Genomic DNA, 18,606 nt, shown 5'->3' with positions numbered 1-18,606 from the left:
CACTTTGCCGCTCTGCGATTTTTAGGGGTTTTTTTTGGGGGGGTAGAGTTTGAAAATATGGAGGCAGACATACAGACATATAGCTGTTTTATATATTAGATTATTTATAATAAAGGCTTCACATATTGCATTAAATTCAATAGTAAGTTTTATTAGGATGCCATTATCGCTCAATATATGCGTTGTTGTTTTTTTACTCAACTATGTAATATGACACCGTATCTGAGGTCACGCATCCCCAACGCCTCTCAAAACTTAAACCGTGTATATTTTCAAATCAAATTTAACATAGAATAACGCTTCTAATCAAATAATATTTTCATAGTTACTTTATCAAGCAAAAAAAACTGCCAGTTGTTTTTTTGTTTGTTTTTTTTTTTGTTTATTTTTTCTCGAAGTCCATTCCAAGCGAACATCGTTAGAAGGTATTAAAGGAATACGCCCGAATCATCGATTTGGTAGTATGGTGCACATATTAAATGCTAATCCCCCTTGAAGTAATCTCCTCCAGCTGCAATACACTTATTGTACCATTCCAACAACTTCTGGAAACCCCCATGGAAGTCATCTTGTATGAGCGTGTCAATGACGCTCGTCATAACTTCTTGTATCTCCTAGTTGTTTCATAACGACAGCTTCTAAGGTTTTCTTTTTGCTAAGGGAATAACCAAAAGTCGCAGAGAGCAAAGACTGGCGTATAGGGAGGGTGAGGAACTGTCTTGATGCCTATCTTGGTCAAATAGTCTGTGATGATCCGATCAGAAATACCTTTTAGTAAGGAAAATAATAAGTTGGTAAAATTCTTCCCTGACCAAAAAAAGTTATCCCTATCCTTTTCCACTCTAAGTTAGGAATTACCGGCCAAGCGTGTTTCACATAACGCAGCTACGTCAATGTTGTATTTCTGCAACTCAAGAGACACAACAACCATTTTACGCTCTGCTGCAGAATCATTATTCTGAAGCCGACCATTCCAGGATCCAAAAGAAAATTTCCTTTTGCTGTTATGTTGTCATATTCTGTTGTTCTGACTGCTGACTTGGATGACCAGACAATTGCAGCGTGGCTGCCAAGTTTTGAGGTTAGTACGCAATGTTCAGGGCCGCTTTTATCGACCCTTCCCTGTCATGGGGAAAGCAGTACTAATCCTGACAAAGGGCTGCTTTGTTGCTAATGGAGGACATAAACTACACAATTCTTTACATGATTGTGCTAGAACGGCCATCTACCATCAGCCTACCACTGTACAGAGCCACAACTAGAGATTTCCAGTAATACTCTTTACCTGTCCCCCGTTGCCTTCACTCCATCGACAGTGAACAGTTGTAAGGAAACAGTGAGGTTATTTACAAAAAAAAAAAAAAAAAAACATGTCAAGTTAAATTGCCAAAAAAAAACCCCACATAAATGGTTTGATTAAGTGATGAAGGCTTGTGTAGCACCATCCGCACTTTTTGGAACTATTGATTAACTAAGTCGGTGCAAATAATTGCCACAGAAACAGCAGACAATGGGCCTCAGGTTTTACATCAGAATTTCCATCTCATACATGTGTATCTTAACAAAGATTAAAGGGTACATCTCTCCTAGTGGTCTAAATACGCCCCCAGACACTAACCTGTGGCTCTCTGAAACTGAGACATGTGCATGCGAGTATTATGTTTTTTTTTTCTAAAGAGTTCACTTCTTGTAAATAAAAAAAAATACTCGGGCTGAGATCGAAACAAAAACCTAAAGACCGTGAGTCAAGTAGGATAACCAGTACACCATATTTTTTAAAGAGTGTTTTCAAACCAACTCATACTTAATATAAGGAAGTTGTCATGTTTCACGACTGCGCATGCGTGGTCGTGAAACATGTTGAAAACAGAAAAAAAAAACATTCCGTGACTTCCCACATACTATTTTTTTTATTTTTGACCCCTTAGCAGCTATTTCATTCTGATAAAAACCGATTAAATGTTTTACACAAATCTGAGTACTCTATATACCATATTCCAAGTTAGTAGATCAAAAATTCGTGGAGTGTATAGATTGAGAAGTGTATCCACGAGTACGCGCGTGCGCGCACACACACACACACACACACACACGCACACACACGCACACATTCTCACTTTTATAGATATACAGATATATATATTAATCAGGTTGACACCCTGAATATATCCAAATTGTTAAACAGAGAAACTTTAAAAATTTACAAAACCGAATACTATAAATTTTTATTAAAGGATTAAAATAATTTTGTCTGAGACTTTCCTTGTTCAAACAACTTCGTAAAAGAAGACTTTGTTTTTTTCTTCATTTTCTTAATGGTATATGTTCGACTAGCGGCGGGGGGGGGGCTTTACTCGGTCGTAAAATACGCTTAAATATGATATTTTAATTTGTCCAGATTTCGTATATATAATTATAGAGTCGTGGTTTCAAAAGTATTAAAAAAAAAAGGTATTTGGGTGCCTTTAGCTAGAATCGAAACCGAAACTGTAGCATTCAAAGCTGGTGACGTTACTACTGTACCAACGTAACACGCATATGAACTGATTAAAACCTATAAAAGAATGGTCCGTTAAAAATCCAATCATTTCACGCCCCTTGTGCCGCTCTGCGACTTTTAGTTTCAGAAGAAATAGAGTTTGGATATATGGAGACAGACAGACATATAGCTTTCTTATATTTTAGACTAATAGGGAGACCCGACGTTGGCCGGGATTGAATGATGATCAACGAATATTTCACACTACTATATTTTAACTGTCATCGAAATCCATGAAATCGACCTGGAGATCTCTTCACATGCCTCCATGCAGTAACTAAAATATATGTTATTCTACATTGCACTCTAGAGAACCTACTGTTTCTTGTATAAAATTATTTTATTATAAACTTCTTTCCAGTTAACGAAAAAAAAAAACATTAGGAAATTAACGTGCGGAGTTTCAACCTACAGACCACACCATGCATAAAAATAAAATTAAAAAAAAATAAACACGTAAATTTTCAAGTCTTACAAAATTCTTTGCAGTTAATGAAAAACAATTTTTAAATTTACGTGCGGAGTTTGAACCTACAGATCACATCATGCAAAAAAAAAACACGCTATCAATTTACCCACAGTAAAATTTTCACGACACGTTGTACTGTCATTGTTGCTAAGCGATCACATGGAAAAATGGTTTTACTGATAATTTAAATAACGGTTTCGATTATCGATTATCGGTAATCATCGGGGGTATTCTGAGACAAAACTTAACTAAGATCACCCCCAAACTTACACACTAAAGTTCTGTAAATTTTAAAGAAAATCTCTTCAGCCGTTTCGGAGTTTATAAGGAACGAACTCACACACGCACACACAACGTTGCATTTATATAATTGGTGATAGATAGATAAATAGATAGATGGATAGATAGATAGATAGATAGATAGAAACAAAGATAGATAGATAAATAGAAACAAAGATAGATAGATAGATAGATAGATAGATAGACAGATAGAAACAAAGATAGATAGAAACAAAGATAGATAAATAGATAGAAACAAAGATAGATAGATAGATAGATAGATAGATAGATAGATAGATAGATAGATAGATAGATAGATTGATAGATAGTGTTGACGGTTTTTGTAAAATCTGGATCATTTTTTTACGTTGATTTAACAACGAAAGTCAATTAAAATAACAATCATTTGATGCCCCTAGTGCCGCTCTGCGACTTCTAGATAGAGTTTGAAAATATGAAGGCAGACAGACAGACAGACAGACAGACAACATTTTATGTATTAGATATCGTTGACGGGTTTGTAACGTTTGGATCATTTTTTGATGTTTTAACAACGAAAATCAATTAAAATGACTTTTAGTTTTTTTTTTTTTAATACTATTATAGCATGTGCCCATCAGAATTGGTTAATTGGTTGGTTGGTTGGTTGGTTGGTTGATTGGTTGGTTGGTTTTGTTTTGTTTTACAACATAAGGTCATATCCAGGACCCCTCAGAATTGTCTTTTCAGTTGCAGAGACATCTCGCATGGCTTGTTAAACATGGCTGCTAAATTGGATGTTGTCTTTTTGTCTTTTCGCTTAATACATGTTTCGTTTATTAACGAGTGTCTACATCTGATCCATATCGCTTTTTTCTTTATCTTTTTTTTTTTTTTACAGCTCAAGATTTAAAATCTTTTGCGGACTCTGGACTCTACACAGAATTGGTCACCGAAGCGATCAGAAACACCACAGGTGTATGACAGGTTGATCAAGCCAAAGAAGGAAGTTAACATACATGCATGATCACGTAGATCTGTTTTGAACGACTGAAAGAAGGCGGCCGTCGTTGTACAGATATTATTATCTGTCTTTGAGATAGACAGTTCTATTGTCCCCCTTCAAGTCGTGGTAGGAAGAGAATTCAGGATTAATGTTTGGTTTTGTTTGTTTGGGTTTTTTTGTTAAACAGCATTAATCAAAGAGTCAAATTATGTTTATACAACGTTTGTTTATAGCAAAATTACGCAACAGCAAAAATCTACACAACATAAACAACAATAAAATGAAAACAACAACAAAACTACGCAACGTTAACAAAAACAACATAACAACAAAAATTACGCAACAGCAACAACAACATAGGCAAAAAGCAACGGCAAAAAGAACTGCACGACAACAATAAAAAGAAACAACAAAAGAAAGTACGCAACAGCAGCAAACAACTACATGTCTGCAAAATAATAATTACGTAACAACAATAAATATTAAGCAATTGAAACAATAACAAAATCTACGCAATAATAACAACAAAAGCTATGTAACAACAATAAAAGTACAAGTTACACCACACAAAAAGCAAAATTTACACACTAACAGCCACAACAAAAAGAACTATGCAAAAGAAACAAAAACACATGATGCAACACAAAAATTATGCAACAAAAATACTATACAACGGGAGCAACACAAACAAATTACAAAACAGCAACAACAACCAAAGTTATACAACAACAACAACAAAAGGAAACTACGCAATAACAACAAAAACTACACAGCAAAGAACACGAAAATGTGTAAAAACAATTTAGAATTTCATGTGTCTCTTCTTTTAAATTTTTACGGAATAGCGACCGCACTTTGACACTTTTCTCTCCTTTTATCGGGAGCAGAGAGATAGCGAGTTTGTTTGTTTTTTATTGAACAAATACTTGTACATACCCGGTATAGCCTGGGATTCATAAATGTCATTTATTTGTAGATTTTTTTAATTTTTTTTAAAATAAAATTGTGTTCGTCTCAAAGAGATGGAAAAATCATTTTTTTTTTTTTATCTATAGGCATGCGAAACTAAAATAGGAATTATTTTCTTTAATCTTTAAGCTTTTTAGAACATTATTGAAAATTATCTCCATTGTAATAAACTTTCTTGTCGCAATAATTATTTTCGGAAAGAAACTAGAGCAAAAAATCGCTAGTTGAAATCATATACTGAATTAAGTAATGAAATAAAATGGAAAAGTCCGCAAGATAACTCTGTGCATTAAATTATTTTTTTAAAGACCATACATCTTGAAACCTGGTATTCATTAATACAATTTTAGTTTAAATTTTAAAATAAATTTAAATAATGATGTGCAAGTCATGAAAAAAGGGAGATAATTCATATTTCTATCTTTAAATTAAAATAAGAATTATCTGTTTTAACTTTATAATCATTATTTAAAATGTTCTCCATTTTAATAATCTTCCTCGTTAGAATACTTATTTTCAGAATGAGACTGAAGATAATTACACATATGTTACTGTAAAGAACGGGGAGCCCGGATAAAATGGAAGAAAGCGTTATTCATAATAAACTATTAACTTATTTGGTTTATTTACATTTAAAATGAAAAATTCGAAAAGATTATTTATATATTAAATTATTTAAAACATTATCTGTGCACACTAGGTATGGTCCGGGATTTATTAATATGATTTTGATTTAATTTTTAATTAAAATAATATTAATTAGCGAGACCTTTGGAAATTCCACAGCGGCATCTTTCATGTGTAATATATTGCTGCTGTGAATAGTAACCCCGCGATATTAATGTAGCTCTTTTGTTAAAACTGTAAAAGTATTTATCTAAGTAATCTGGTTAATGTAATGTTAGAATATATTTAATTACTACGGTTTATCTCCAATATTATTATAGGAATCTGTGACATATTTCCATTGTATGGACGCCCGGCGGAAATAGAAACACCAGAATATCATTATACCATCTTTAGACAGAACAGATACTACTCTTGGATTCTAGCCAGAAGACTAAGAAGGTATATTTTAGTTTTTCGTATGGCCCAAAAGCAACATCATGTTTTATTTAATTTTTCCTTTTTTTACATTTCGTCTTCGGTGACAGGGAGATCCTATTTATTAAAAAGGGGGATATAAGGTGATAATATACTACGACAATTGAATTAGCCTATCTATATACTAATAATTAAATGTTCATAGTGTGTTATCACTTTCTATCTTTCTTTTTTTTATAAATAGGATCTCCTGATCGAATAATTTATCATCTAGAAACCGTGACAAACGTACGTACATACGTACGTACGTTAAAGGTACTACAGTATTAATGCAATAATAATAATAATAATAATAATTATAATAATAATGTCATGAAAAGCTGTAAAAGACTGAATATATTAGGGAGGGTATTTATATTTTCACTTTTTAGTTAAACTAGAAGTGATCACCCTTTCATTCAAAACCTTTTAGCTATTACTTAAAATTGTCTCATGTTTTATAATTTAATAATTATTTTCGGAAACGAATTAGAACAGATTATAGTACCAAAAGCATGTTGTAAGAATAAAAAGGAAAAAATCCTATTCAGAATCAACTATCGATTTGTTAGATGTATTGATATACAAATTCAAAATAGAAAATTCGGCAAAATAACTTGTATATATTATATATATACATATATACAAACACACATACACACACATATATATACACACACACATATATATATATATATATATATATATATATATATATATATCATTATTAAAACATATTATCTGTACATAGATATGGCTTGTGATTCATTAATATCATTCAGTTTGTTTAAAGTGTGTGCAGGTCAATCGGAGGAAATCTTTGTTGGCCCGAATTCGTCCCTTTCATTTTGAAGTATCTTCTTGAGTCATTGACAATTAATTAATCCTAAAATTGTCTCATTTTAGATAATCTCCCATGCCGGAATAAGTATTTTCTGTAATGAAATAGAATAGATTAATCGATAAACTGGTAAAACGCAAAATGAACATGCTGAAAACGGAAAAATCGAATATCTATTTATCAGCTGCATTGCTACTTGAGTCCAACTTGGAAAATTTTACAAAAAGAAAAAAAGGAGAAAGGAAGTTGTTTGATGTTAAAGTAAAATGATAACGAATAATAATAATAATAATAATAATAATAATAATAATAATAATAATAATAATAACAACAATAACAATAATAATAACAATAATAATAATAATAAAAATAATAATAACAATAATAATAACAATAACAATAATAACAACAATAATAAAACAATAATAATAATAACAATGATAATAATAAAAATAATAATACCAATAATAATAACAATAATAACAACAATAATAATAATAACAATAATAATAACAACAATAATAATAACAATAATGATAATAACAATAATAATAATAATAATAAAAACAATAATAACAACAATAATAATAACAATAATAATAATAATGATAATAATAACAATAATAATAATAACAATAATAATAACAATAATAATAATAATAACAACAACAACAACAACAACAATAATAATAATAATAATAACAATAATAATAACAATAATACTAAATATAATAATAATTATTATTATTATTATTATTATTATTATTATTATTATTATTATTGGCTCACAAGGAGCTTTCACACAGGTCATCAAAGATCTAATTGAATACAGCCTGTGGTGTTCCCTGGAAAATGAGTGACAACAAGTCTCTCTTTTTTCGATAACATTTGCAAATAAATTTTCATTTTCACAACCGTTACTTGCCATTGATTTCTCGTTGGCAGCGGCTATCGGTCTTCGCTATAATTTGAGTGGCAACAAGCCTCCCCAAGGTCCCAGTTCTCTTCGCACTTATCCGGCAGAGGTCTGGTCAATTCCTCGGTTTTTCCTTCCTCTTTGACTCTACTTGGTTATTTGATCTCACTCTTTTTTTTTTTTTTGGTGGGGGGAGGGCAGTGATGTGGAAATGGGAGGACAGGGGTGGGGGTAGAGAACTTATAGATATGCGATTTCAGTATTCTTGGTTCCATGTAGTGTTTCATGTTTTGCCTTTGCAGCAGTTTGTCTGGCCCGCGCTTGTTGCTCCTGTGTGTTAGTTTCCACATTCAAGGTTTTTTTTATATTTCAGATTATTATTATTATTATTATTATTATTATTATTATTATTATTATTATTATTATTATTATTATTATTATTATTATTATTCGTAAGTCAGAAAAGCTGTCAAAAAGGGAAACATAATTAATATTGTTACGTAAAAACAGAGGTGATCATCTACAATTCAAACCTTTTGGTAATTATGTAAAATTGTCTCATTTGTGATAATCTTCCATGCCGGAATAATCATTTTCAGTATTGAACTCGAACAGATTAGTCGTTATAGTGCAAAGAAAATGATGCAAGAATAAAACGAAAGAATCAAATATATATTCATCAGATGCATTGATATCTAGGTCCGACCTGGAAAAAGCGGCAAAGATAACTGTGCATAGAAAAAAAAAACAAAAGTAAAAGAGTAGAAAAGAAGAAAAAGAGATGTGTCGTTTGATGTTTGAAAAGTGACGATAACAAAACTTGATGTCTTTAATGGACGCCATATTAGTTTGAAAGTAATTAATATTTTGTACGGCGATACAAAATCGTATGCCTTTGTGTTGTATTTTTATATTGTTTCGGCGTACAAACAAAACTAATAATGTACAGAATGTTTATACTTTAAACATGAAAACCTGTTCATGAAAGAAGTTTATGTCTACAAAGAAAAAATGTTTATTCATTCAAAAATGAAAAAATACTATGACCAAATAAATCTATTCTGACCAAGATTATATATATATATATATATATATATATATATATATATATATATATAAAAGTGAACGTGTCTGTCTGTCTGTCTGTCTGTCTGTGTACATTTCCCTACGCAATAACTCTGTCAATTCTTAGTCTATAGACTCGAAATTTGAAATACCGGGTACTGAGATTTGGGAAAATCGATGTGATGGGTGTCAGCCAGAAATTTGGCTGTTAAGGGGTCAAATTTCAACGATTTTACTTTTAAGAACTCTATCAAACTCCTCCGACAATTTTGGGTCTTGACACTTGAAATTTTAGATATAGGTTCCTTGAACCTGGATCTAACTTAATAAAGTGATTTGAGCCCGAAACTATAAATTTTAAGGGGTCATAATAGGGGTCAAAGTTTTAAAAAATTATCCATTTTTTTTGTATTTTTGCTTTTTTTGCACAGCATACACCTCCAAACACCCGAGCAACGCCGGGCACCCCTGCTAGTATATATATATATATATATATATATATATATATATATATATATATATATATATATATATATATATATCAAGAAAGGAATTTCAAAAGGCAGCCAAAATTGGCGTTCCCGAATTTAAATTGTTAACGTCTCTCTCTCTCTCTCTCTCTCTCTCTCTCTCTCTCTCTCTCTCTCTCTCTCTCTCTCTCTCTCTCTCTCTCTCTCTCTCTCTGCACGGATTCGTAGTTTTGGTGTCTAATTGATTAGACACGTACAGGTTCTTGGTGGCTTTTCAAAGTTATTTTCTTCTCTCCAGTTTTTATTATTATTATTATTATTATTATTATTATTATTATTATTATTATTTGTATTTATTACCCGAAAATGATTTGACGAAAAATAGAAAACGTTCGTGATGCATATTGAACGTTCTTTTTTATTATTTTGATACAATAAGATTATTAGAAAAACTGAACAGTAAGCAGGTATAACGAAGCAGAGGAATTCTGCTATGTTTAACACTGTTTTTTGCTAGAACATTTCGCTGTTATGCAGAATGTAGAAAATATGCACAAATAGAACTCAGCGTCATAGTTAAATGAAACAAACCTAAAATCCATTAAGAAATCATAAAAATAAATAACTCATTAATAACAATGTGTGTGTGTGCGTGTGTGTGTGTGTGTGTGGATATACATATATATCTATCTCATATATATATATATATATATATATATATATATATATATATATAATCAATAAATGACAAAATCTTTATTTTACAGCTCTGTTTCTTACTATTATATATATATATATATATATATATATATATATATATATATATATATATATACATACATACAATGGATCATCCGACTAAACAATCATAAGACATATATATATATAAATCAAATTTTAGTAATTCAATGAATTTAAAAATTTATGACGTGAAATGTTTGAGTTTCATATCAAAGATTTTTATTATTCTATGTATTCTTTGTCTTACATAGAATAATAAAAAATTCTTTGTCTTACATAGAATAATAAAAAATTCTTTGTCTTACATAGAATAATAAAAAATTCTTTGTCTTACATAGAATAATAAAAAAAATTCTTTGTCTTACATAGAATAATAAAAAATTCTTTGTCTTACATAGAATAATAAAAAAAATTCTTTGTCTTACATAGAATAATAAAAAAAATTCTTTGTCTTACATAGAATAATAAAAAATTCTTTGTCTTACATAGAATAATAAAAAAAATTCTTTGTCTTACATAGAATAATAAAAAATTCTTTGTCTTACATAGAATAATAAAAAAATTCTTTGTCTTACATAGAATAATAAAAAAATTCTTTGTCTTACATAGAATAATAAAAAATTCTTTGTCTTACATAGAATAATAAAAAAAATTCTTTGTCTTACATAGAATAATAAAAAATTCTTTGTCTTACATAGAATAATAAAAAAATTCTTTTTCTTACATAGAATAATAAAAAATTCTTTGTCTTACATAGAATAATAAAAAATTCTTTGTCTTACATAGAATAATAAAAAATTCTTTGTCTTATATAGAATAATAAAAAAAATTCTTTGTCTTACATAGAATAAAAAAAAAATTCTTTGTCCTACATAGGATAATAAAAAATTCTTTGTCTTACATAGAATAATAAAAAATTCTTTGTCTTACATAGAATAATAAAAAAATTCTTTGTCTTACATAGAATAATAAAAAATTCTTTGTCTTACATAGAATAAAAAAAAAATTCTTTGTCCTACATAGAATAATAAAAAAATTCTTTGTCTTACATAGAATAATAAAAAAAATTCTTTGTCTTACATAGAATAATAAAAAATTCTTTGTCTTACATAGAATAATAAAAAAATTCTTTGTCTTACATAGAATAATAAAAAATTCTTTGTCTTACATAGAATAAAAAAAAAATTCTTTGTCTTACATAGAATAATAAAAAATTCTTTGTCTTACATAGAATAATAAAAAATTCTTTGTCTTACATAGAATAATAAAAAAAATTCTTTGTCTTACATAGAATAATAAAAAAATTCTTTGTCTTACATAGAATAATAAAAAATTCTTTGTCTTACATAGAATAATAAAAAAATTCTTTGTCCTACATAGAATAATAAAAAAATTCTTTGTCTTACATAGAATAATAAAAAAATTCTTTGTCTTACATAGAATAATAAAAAATTCTTTGTCTTACATAGAATAATAAAAAATTCTTTGTCTTACATAGAATAATAAAAAATTCTTTGTCTTACATAGAATAATAAAAAAAATTATTTTTCTTACATAGAATAATAAAAAATTCTTTGTCTTACATAGAATAAAAAAAAAATTCTTTGTCTTACATAGAATAATAAAAAAATTCTTTGTCTTACATAGAATAATAAAAAAATTCTTTGTCTTACATAGAATAATAAAAAAAATCTTTGTCTTACATAGAATAATAAAAAAATTCTTTGTCTTACATAGAATAAAAAAAAATTCTTTGTCTTACATAGAATAATAAAAAAAATTCTTTGTCTTACATAGAATAATAAAAAAATTCTTTGTCCTACATAGAATAATAAAAAATTCTTTGTCTTACATAGAATAAAAAAAAAATTCTTTGTCTTACATAGAATAATAAAAAAATTCTTTGTCTTACATAGAATAATAAAAAAATTCCTTGATATGAAACTAGCATTTTAGTCGTTTATTTTGTTTGTTTTTCCTTTTGAAACTGATTTTAATTCACAATTATGAATCGTTTTACTCAATATTAAAATAACTCTAGGATTCCTATACCTATTGAGCTTATTATATATCTACAGTACAATAGACACTGTTTTTTTTGTTTTTTTACTAATACATTAAAATAAACTCTGCTCTTTAGACTCTAGGTCTGAAAAATAATTTTTATATAAAGTTATAAAATATATATGGCAATTAAGCTACACTGAATATTCCGCGTTTCATCCACTCTAGAACTCTTCAGGCTGAAGAGTCCTAGAGTGGATGAAAGGCGGAATATTCAGTGTAAGGGAAGATTCGGCCTCTGTCCCACTGACGAAATGTAGCGTCTCTCTGCCTGTTCTACAAGTATTTCAATGGTGAATGCTCCGACGAACTGCAAGCACTCGTACCCCCTCGACGTAAATACCCCTGACAAACCCGACAATCAGCAAAATCCCACCCATTCACAGTTGAGATCCCTAGATGAAACAGAGCCTTCTATTTCAGTAGTTTCTTCCCCAGAACCGCTAGACTTTGAAATTCCCTTCCGGGTTCCTGCTTCCCCAACTGTACTGACATGCAGAAGTTCAAGTGTAAAGTGAACCGACATCTTCGGCCCAACTCCCCACATAGTAACCCTGTAGCTTATGTCTCTGATAGTAGCCCCCTATATCAAAGTGGCAATGTGCCTTGTGTGGGGTGAAAATGTAATTAAAAAAAAAAGATCAAAGTGACCGTAGAGAGTGCGAAAAGAATGATAGAAAGACGAACGAAAGGAAGAGTGAAGAAGAAAAAAAAAAAGAAAAAAAACAGATGAACAGTGAGCAGAACTAAAGACGGTTGGATAGATGGACGGAATTAGAAAGAGAGAAAGAACCTTATATATATATATATATATATATATATATATATATATATATATATATATATATATATATTGACTTTTCTATTCTAAAGTTAACTCAATCACCATTCAATTTTTTCTTCTCCTTCTTCTTCACTCATTCTCCCAAAATCAGCTCAGCCTTGACAGTCGTTTTAAATTCTTTTTTCTACACACATCTTCTTTTAATAATATTATCTGAACTCATTCCCTTTTCCTTGCACCCATTTGTGAATTATTCCACGGATTTCTACCTTTTGCATTACTTTGGACCATCTTCCAATTACGTGATTCCCTTGGATTTTACTTTTGGAAATGGAAATTTAACCAACTTTTTTTGGATTTTTGATTTTTGGACTTTACCGTTATTGGATATTTTACCCTTCACCAGACTATCCATTCGTGTGAAATCACTTTTTTCTTCACCGTACTCTCTCTCTCTCTCTCTCTCTCTCTCTCTCTCTCTCTCTCTCTCTCTCTCTCTCTCTCTCTCTCTCTCTCTCTCTCTCTCTCTCTCTGCTTCACTATTCGTTACCAATTAAGATCTATGACTTACTTGTAGTTTCATCAAATACTTTCGCAAGCAAAATCCGATCCCGCATTTTACTAAACCCTACCCTCTGATGAGAAAGAAAGTATTTCTTCGAAAATCCGCGGAATAAGGACTATCCACTTATTTTTTGCTTCCTTTTTAAAATGTTTTTAACTCTTTTTCAAAGTGTTTTTAACATGTTTTAATAACTACTTGTTCTTATATATATATATATATATATATATATATATATATATATATATATATATATATATATATATACTAAAGGGTATATTTGGTAAAAAAAAAATGGAAAAGGTGCTCAATACGTTACTAGAGCTAAATATGTTTTTATTATTTCGACCTCGAGGATTTTTTGCTTAAATTATTACGAGTTGTTTCAATCGACAGAACAATAAAATCACGGCCACCGAGAGTAAGAAGAAGGCCTGTTAACTGAAAAATGTCTGCAAGAAATGTAGGTAAGATTTGTCAGACTGTCAGTACTATATGAGGGCCATTTGAAAAAGAGCAATAAAACATTTTTAAAAAGAAAAAGGAACACAGTTCGATTACTACTTAAACGGAACTTTATTTAATATAAAATATGAATATTATCTATGTAAAATTAAGTAATTTTAAGCAATATACAATTTTATATTGATAAAACTGAATTATGAATTTAGGGAGCAAACAATTAAAAAAACATTAAACAAATATTTTTTGGCCTTCAGAAAAAAAGATCAGTGTAGTATCTGTTTTGATGCAACATTTTACCTTTTCTGTCCTCGGCCGGTGGAGGAGAAATCTTTCATGACTGAAATTATTTTTGTTCCTATCCAGAGTGCGCTTTATTGAGAAGCTGGATTTTCTCCACAAAATTATATGTTGAAATATTTAAATAACTATTACTTTTAATACAGAAATTATATTTAAAGTTTTGGTTTTCTGTTCTTCTATGTCCATTTTTTCTATGTTTTTCATCAAAATGTGTAGCGTATTAGTTGTCTCACAGGCCATCATCAGTGATCGCTCACTGGCAGTAACCTGTGGTGTTCTCTGGAGACCAAGTGACCTCCCCAGATTTCCAGTGTTCTCCACCTCTTGACCTCTTGTGCAGATGATTGCATGTTATCACAACAGCCGTTGTCACTGATTTCTCGTTAGCATCGGCAATTGGTGTTTCCTAGGGTTTGGGTGACAAAATGCCTCCCGTAAGATACCAGATTTGAACTACACACTTCCAGTGGAGATTTGGTCAGTATTCTCTCACCTCGGTCTTTCCATTCTCCCTGGCCTTTCACATCTAGTTGGTATGGTGTGGCACCAGTCGATGTCATCTACACCAATTTTCTTTTATTATTATTACTATTATTATCGTAATAATAATAATAAGGATGCTTGTGCAGTGTACGCACGTGTATTTTAAATATTATTTTCAAGTTAAATTAAACTTTGGGTTGTATTACCGTACATATAGATTCGAAAAAGTTTTTAGGGTTTTGTATTGTTATATACATAGATACGAAAAAGTGGTCAAAAATCAAATATATACCAAATAAATGTTATCAAAGGCAAGATAAGTTACTCTTCTACCCATCTGGAAAGGGTTTTAGTGGTTTTACTCACTTTAAAACGTGTAATCGCTTCGAAAATCATGCAAAAAAATGTTCGCATGTTTGGTACTTATTTATTTGTTATATATTTGTTTTTGTTTGTTTTGCTTTTTGACAACTTTTTCGAATCTATGTGTATAGTAAAACAAACCCGTCATGTAAATTATTTACAGTTAAAATGTTATAAAAAAAACAAAAACTTGAAGTTTTAAATATATTTCAAAGAAATAAATTACTCCCGGTACTAAAATATTGATAATTCACCGATCGTAAAAAAAAACTGCTGTGAAAAATGCTTACTTTAAAATATTTTAAAATACTAAGTGAAAAGTTTTATTTATTATTAAAAGAACGGACTGAAAAATATTATATAAAAATTTTGTTTTGCAGTAAAAAAAAATAAATAAAATAAAATATTCGACTTTCTCCGATAAAAATAAAAGTTCAAACACGAATTCACTTACGATGTTTTGATTAAAATTATCCCAAATGTGCAATTATAATAATTACTATCCGACTGGAGAATTTTTCTTTCTCTTTAGAACATACATGGACAATCGGTAGTAGCCATATTTTTTATGCCTGTTAGCATAACCACGTGGTTGAATACCGGAAGCTGTCTATACCTATAACTTAATCAGGAAGTGGTGTTACGCTGTCATATGCATCGGCTTTCTTTCTCGGTAGCCACGATAAAATTATCTTGCCGATCTTGTCAGACAATCTGCGCCAAAATGTTTCGGCTTAGATTGTCTGATGAGATTGGCAGGATAATTTTATTGTCCTGTCAATTTAAACAACCTGTAATGATTTAAATAAAAATCCCTGAGGTTGACATAAACACACACACGCACACACACACACACATACATACATTATATATATATATATATATATATATATATATATATATTCACAAATGGATACAAAGAAAAAAGAGTGAGTTCATTAAAAGAAAGATAAATTCTGCGTAGAATGAAGAAATGGAGAGATTTTAAAACCCATCTGCCGGGGCCGATTTTTTTAAAATGAGTAAAAAAACAGAAAAGATGAACGGTGATTGAGTTATTTTTAGAATAGAAAAGGCAATGTCACAATGACCTAGACGAAATAACGTTAAAGTGGTGCAAGAATTAAGGCAGAAAAAAGGGGTCAACTGAAATAGACAAGTAATGACTTTAAAATGAAATTATCGACAGGAGTCACTAGAAAGAAGCAAATGAATTGCGTGGACTGATACGCTATAAATTATAGATTGTTTCTAAGTTAAGGGTTATGAGTTTAATGTGGATATATATATATATATATATATATATATATATATATATATATATATATATATATATGAGATGGATGTAGTTTGCTTGAAGCATTGTATAGTATGTAGTTAAATAGAATGTGTAGACAGCACATTTGAACAAAAATCAAATAAATATCTGACGAAGAGATCTTTCTCGAAATATTATATAACACGGATATACACCCCGACAGATTTTCCCAGGTGACCACTGTACAAATATTAATATAATGTGTATAAGAAATATATGAATATGTACACATGTATTTGTAAGTTGTATTAATAAAACTTTCTCACCTGCTTCAGTTTGTGTCTTCCCGTTACCTCTGCATTCTACCGCTTTCTACACATTCTACTTAAATATATATATATATATATATATATATATATATATATATATATATAATCTGTTTATTATACAAACATTATTGGTTACAAATGTGCATACATTTTCCAGTGAAGTCTCAATTTATTGACAACTCTTCATCAGATCAAAACAAGAATTGATATTGAAACGGGTGTAAAGATTACATTGGTTTTTTATAAGATATTTGTGTGCAACCTTTTTAGAGATATGATGAGGGGAAGGGGGAATGCTGTTTCCTCTATTTAAGTTGTCATTAGTAGGGAGGTGTTAGGTGATTGTTTTGGATTGGCGGTTATTTATTGTCCTTGATTTAAAATTTCCCATATCTTAGGTTATTTTTATGGTTGCATATCTTTTATTGGTGATGACTTTAATTATCTTTTGACAAGTGCTAATTTTATTTATCAAGTTTTTACCTCTCGTTTTCTTATTCGTTTATTTGTTTTTAGTTTTCTAGTTTTAAGAGTAGAGGTGAGAGGGAGGGGAGTACCGTTTCATGCGATTAAGCTGTTGACAGTTGGGAGGTGTAAGAATCCTATTGGTCAGGCGGTTACTGTTCTTGCTTTGATCTAAAGTACTTTTACATTCCTATTGTCGCTACTACCTATATGCTAGGTTGTTTTATGTTTGTCCTTTCTTTACTGCTGACTACTTTCTAGTGGTGTGTTTTTATTTTTATTTTAATTATTTTTTACATATTAATTTGATTTTTTTATTCTTCGCTATTTTTTCCTTCTTTCATTTGTTTTTAGTTTTTCAGGTTCCTTATTTATTTACTTATTTGTTTGTTTATATATAAGATCTATAGTTAGTAGTTATTTTAAATAGACATATAGGCCTATTAATAAGATTTAAATAAACGTGGTGTATTGTTAGTTATATTTTTACTATAGAGTGATGTTTGGGGTAATTATTGTGGAAATGTGTGTGTATATATATATATATATAAACTTATTTTCGATGGTTGTAATTTTTTTTATTTTTTAAATCTTTCTCTAATACTTAATATGTTTAGTTCAAGCGGTTCGATCTTTAGACTGTCGACATGTAAATGGGTGCATAAATAGCAAATATTTATTCATCCTTGTGGAGTTTTCAGTGCATTTAATTCCCTGGTTGAAGTGTTAAGTAATCATTTGGGTTATTTATGTGGTTGGTTTCCTAAAGTAGTGTTTTTTTTTTCGATAACGGTTCCGTATGGACATAACATTCCAATTAAAGGCGTACATGACCAATAGACTATTTTAATAAAACGTTTTCGGATGTTTAATTATTAAGTACGTAAAGTGCACTCAGCTTAATTGTATGCGAAATATATTGCTTGATACAAGCGGAAGATATAAACACATATATATACATATATACATGTATATATACATATATATGTGTATATGTATATATACATATATATATATGTATACACATACATATATATATGTGTATATATACATACATATATGTATGCATATATAGATATATATATGTATATATACACATACATATATATATGCATATATACATATATATATATGTATATATACACATACATATATATGCATATATGCATATATATA

General features: G+C 29.5%; 1 protein-coding gene across 1 annotated transcript in view; it reads left to right on the top strand.

Moving 5' to 3' along the window:
- Positions 1-4,878, top strand: part of LOC145246872 (uncharacterized) — an 86,810-nt gene extending 81,932 nt beyond the window's left edge. Inside the window, exon 3 of the mRNA XM_080108737.1 lies at positions 4,168-4,878. Coding sequence (XP_079964863.1) covers positions 4,168-4,250 — 83 coding nt within the window. The 3' untranslated portion in view covers positions 4,251-4,878. The remainder of the gene's footprint in view (positions 1-4,167) is intronic.
- The last annotated feature ends 13,728 nt before the right edge of the window (positions 4,879-18,606 follow it).

This window comes from Euprymna scolopes, chromosome 24, assembly GCF_053919585.1.
Source record: "Euprymna scolopes isolate OS-2025 chromosome 24, ASM5391958v1, whole genome shotgun sequence".
Taxonomy (NCBI): domain Eukaryota; kingdom Metazoa; phylum Mollusca; class Cephalopoda; order Sepiida; family Sepiolidae; genus Euprymna; species Euprymna scolopes.
The sequence above is the reverse complement of the archived record's forward strand: the minus strand, read 5'-3'. Positions and strand labels throughout refer to the sequence as shown.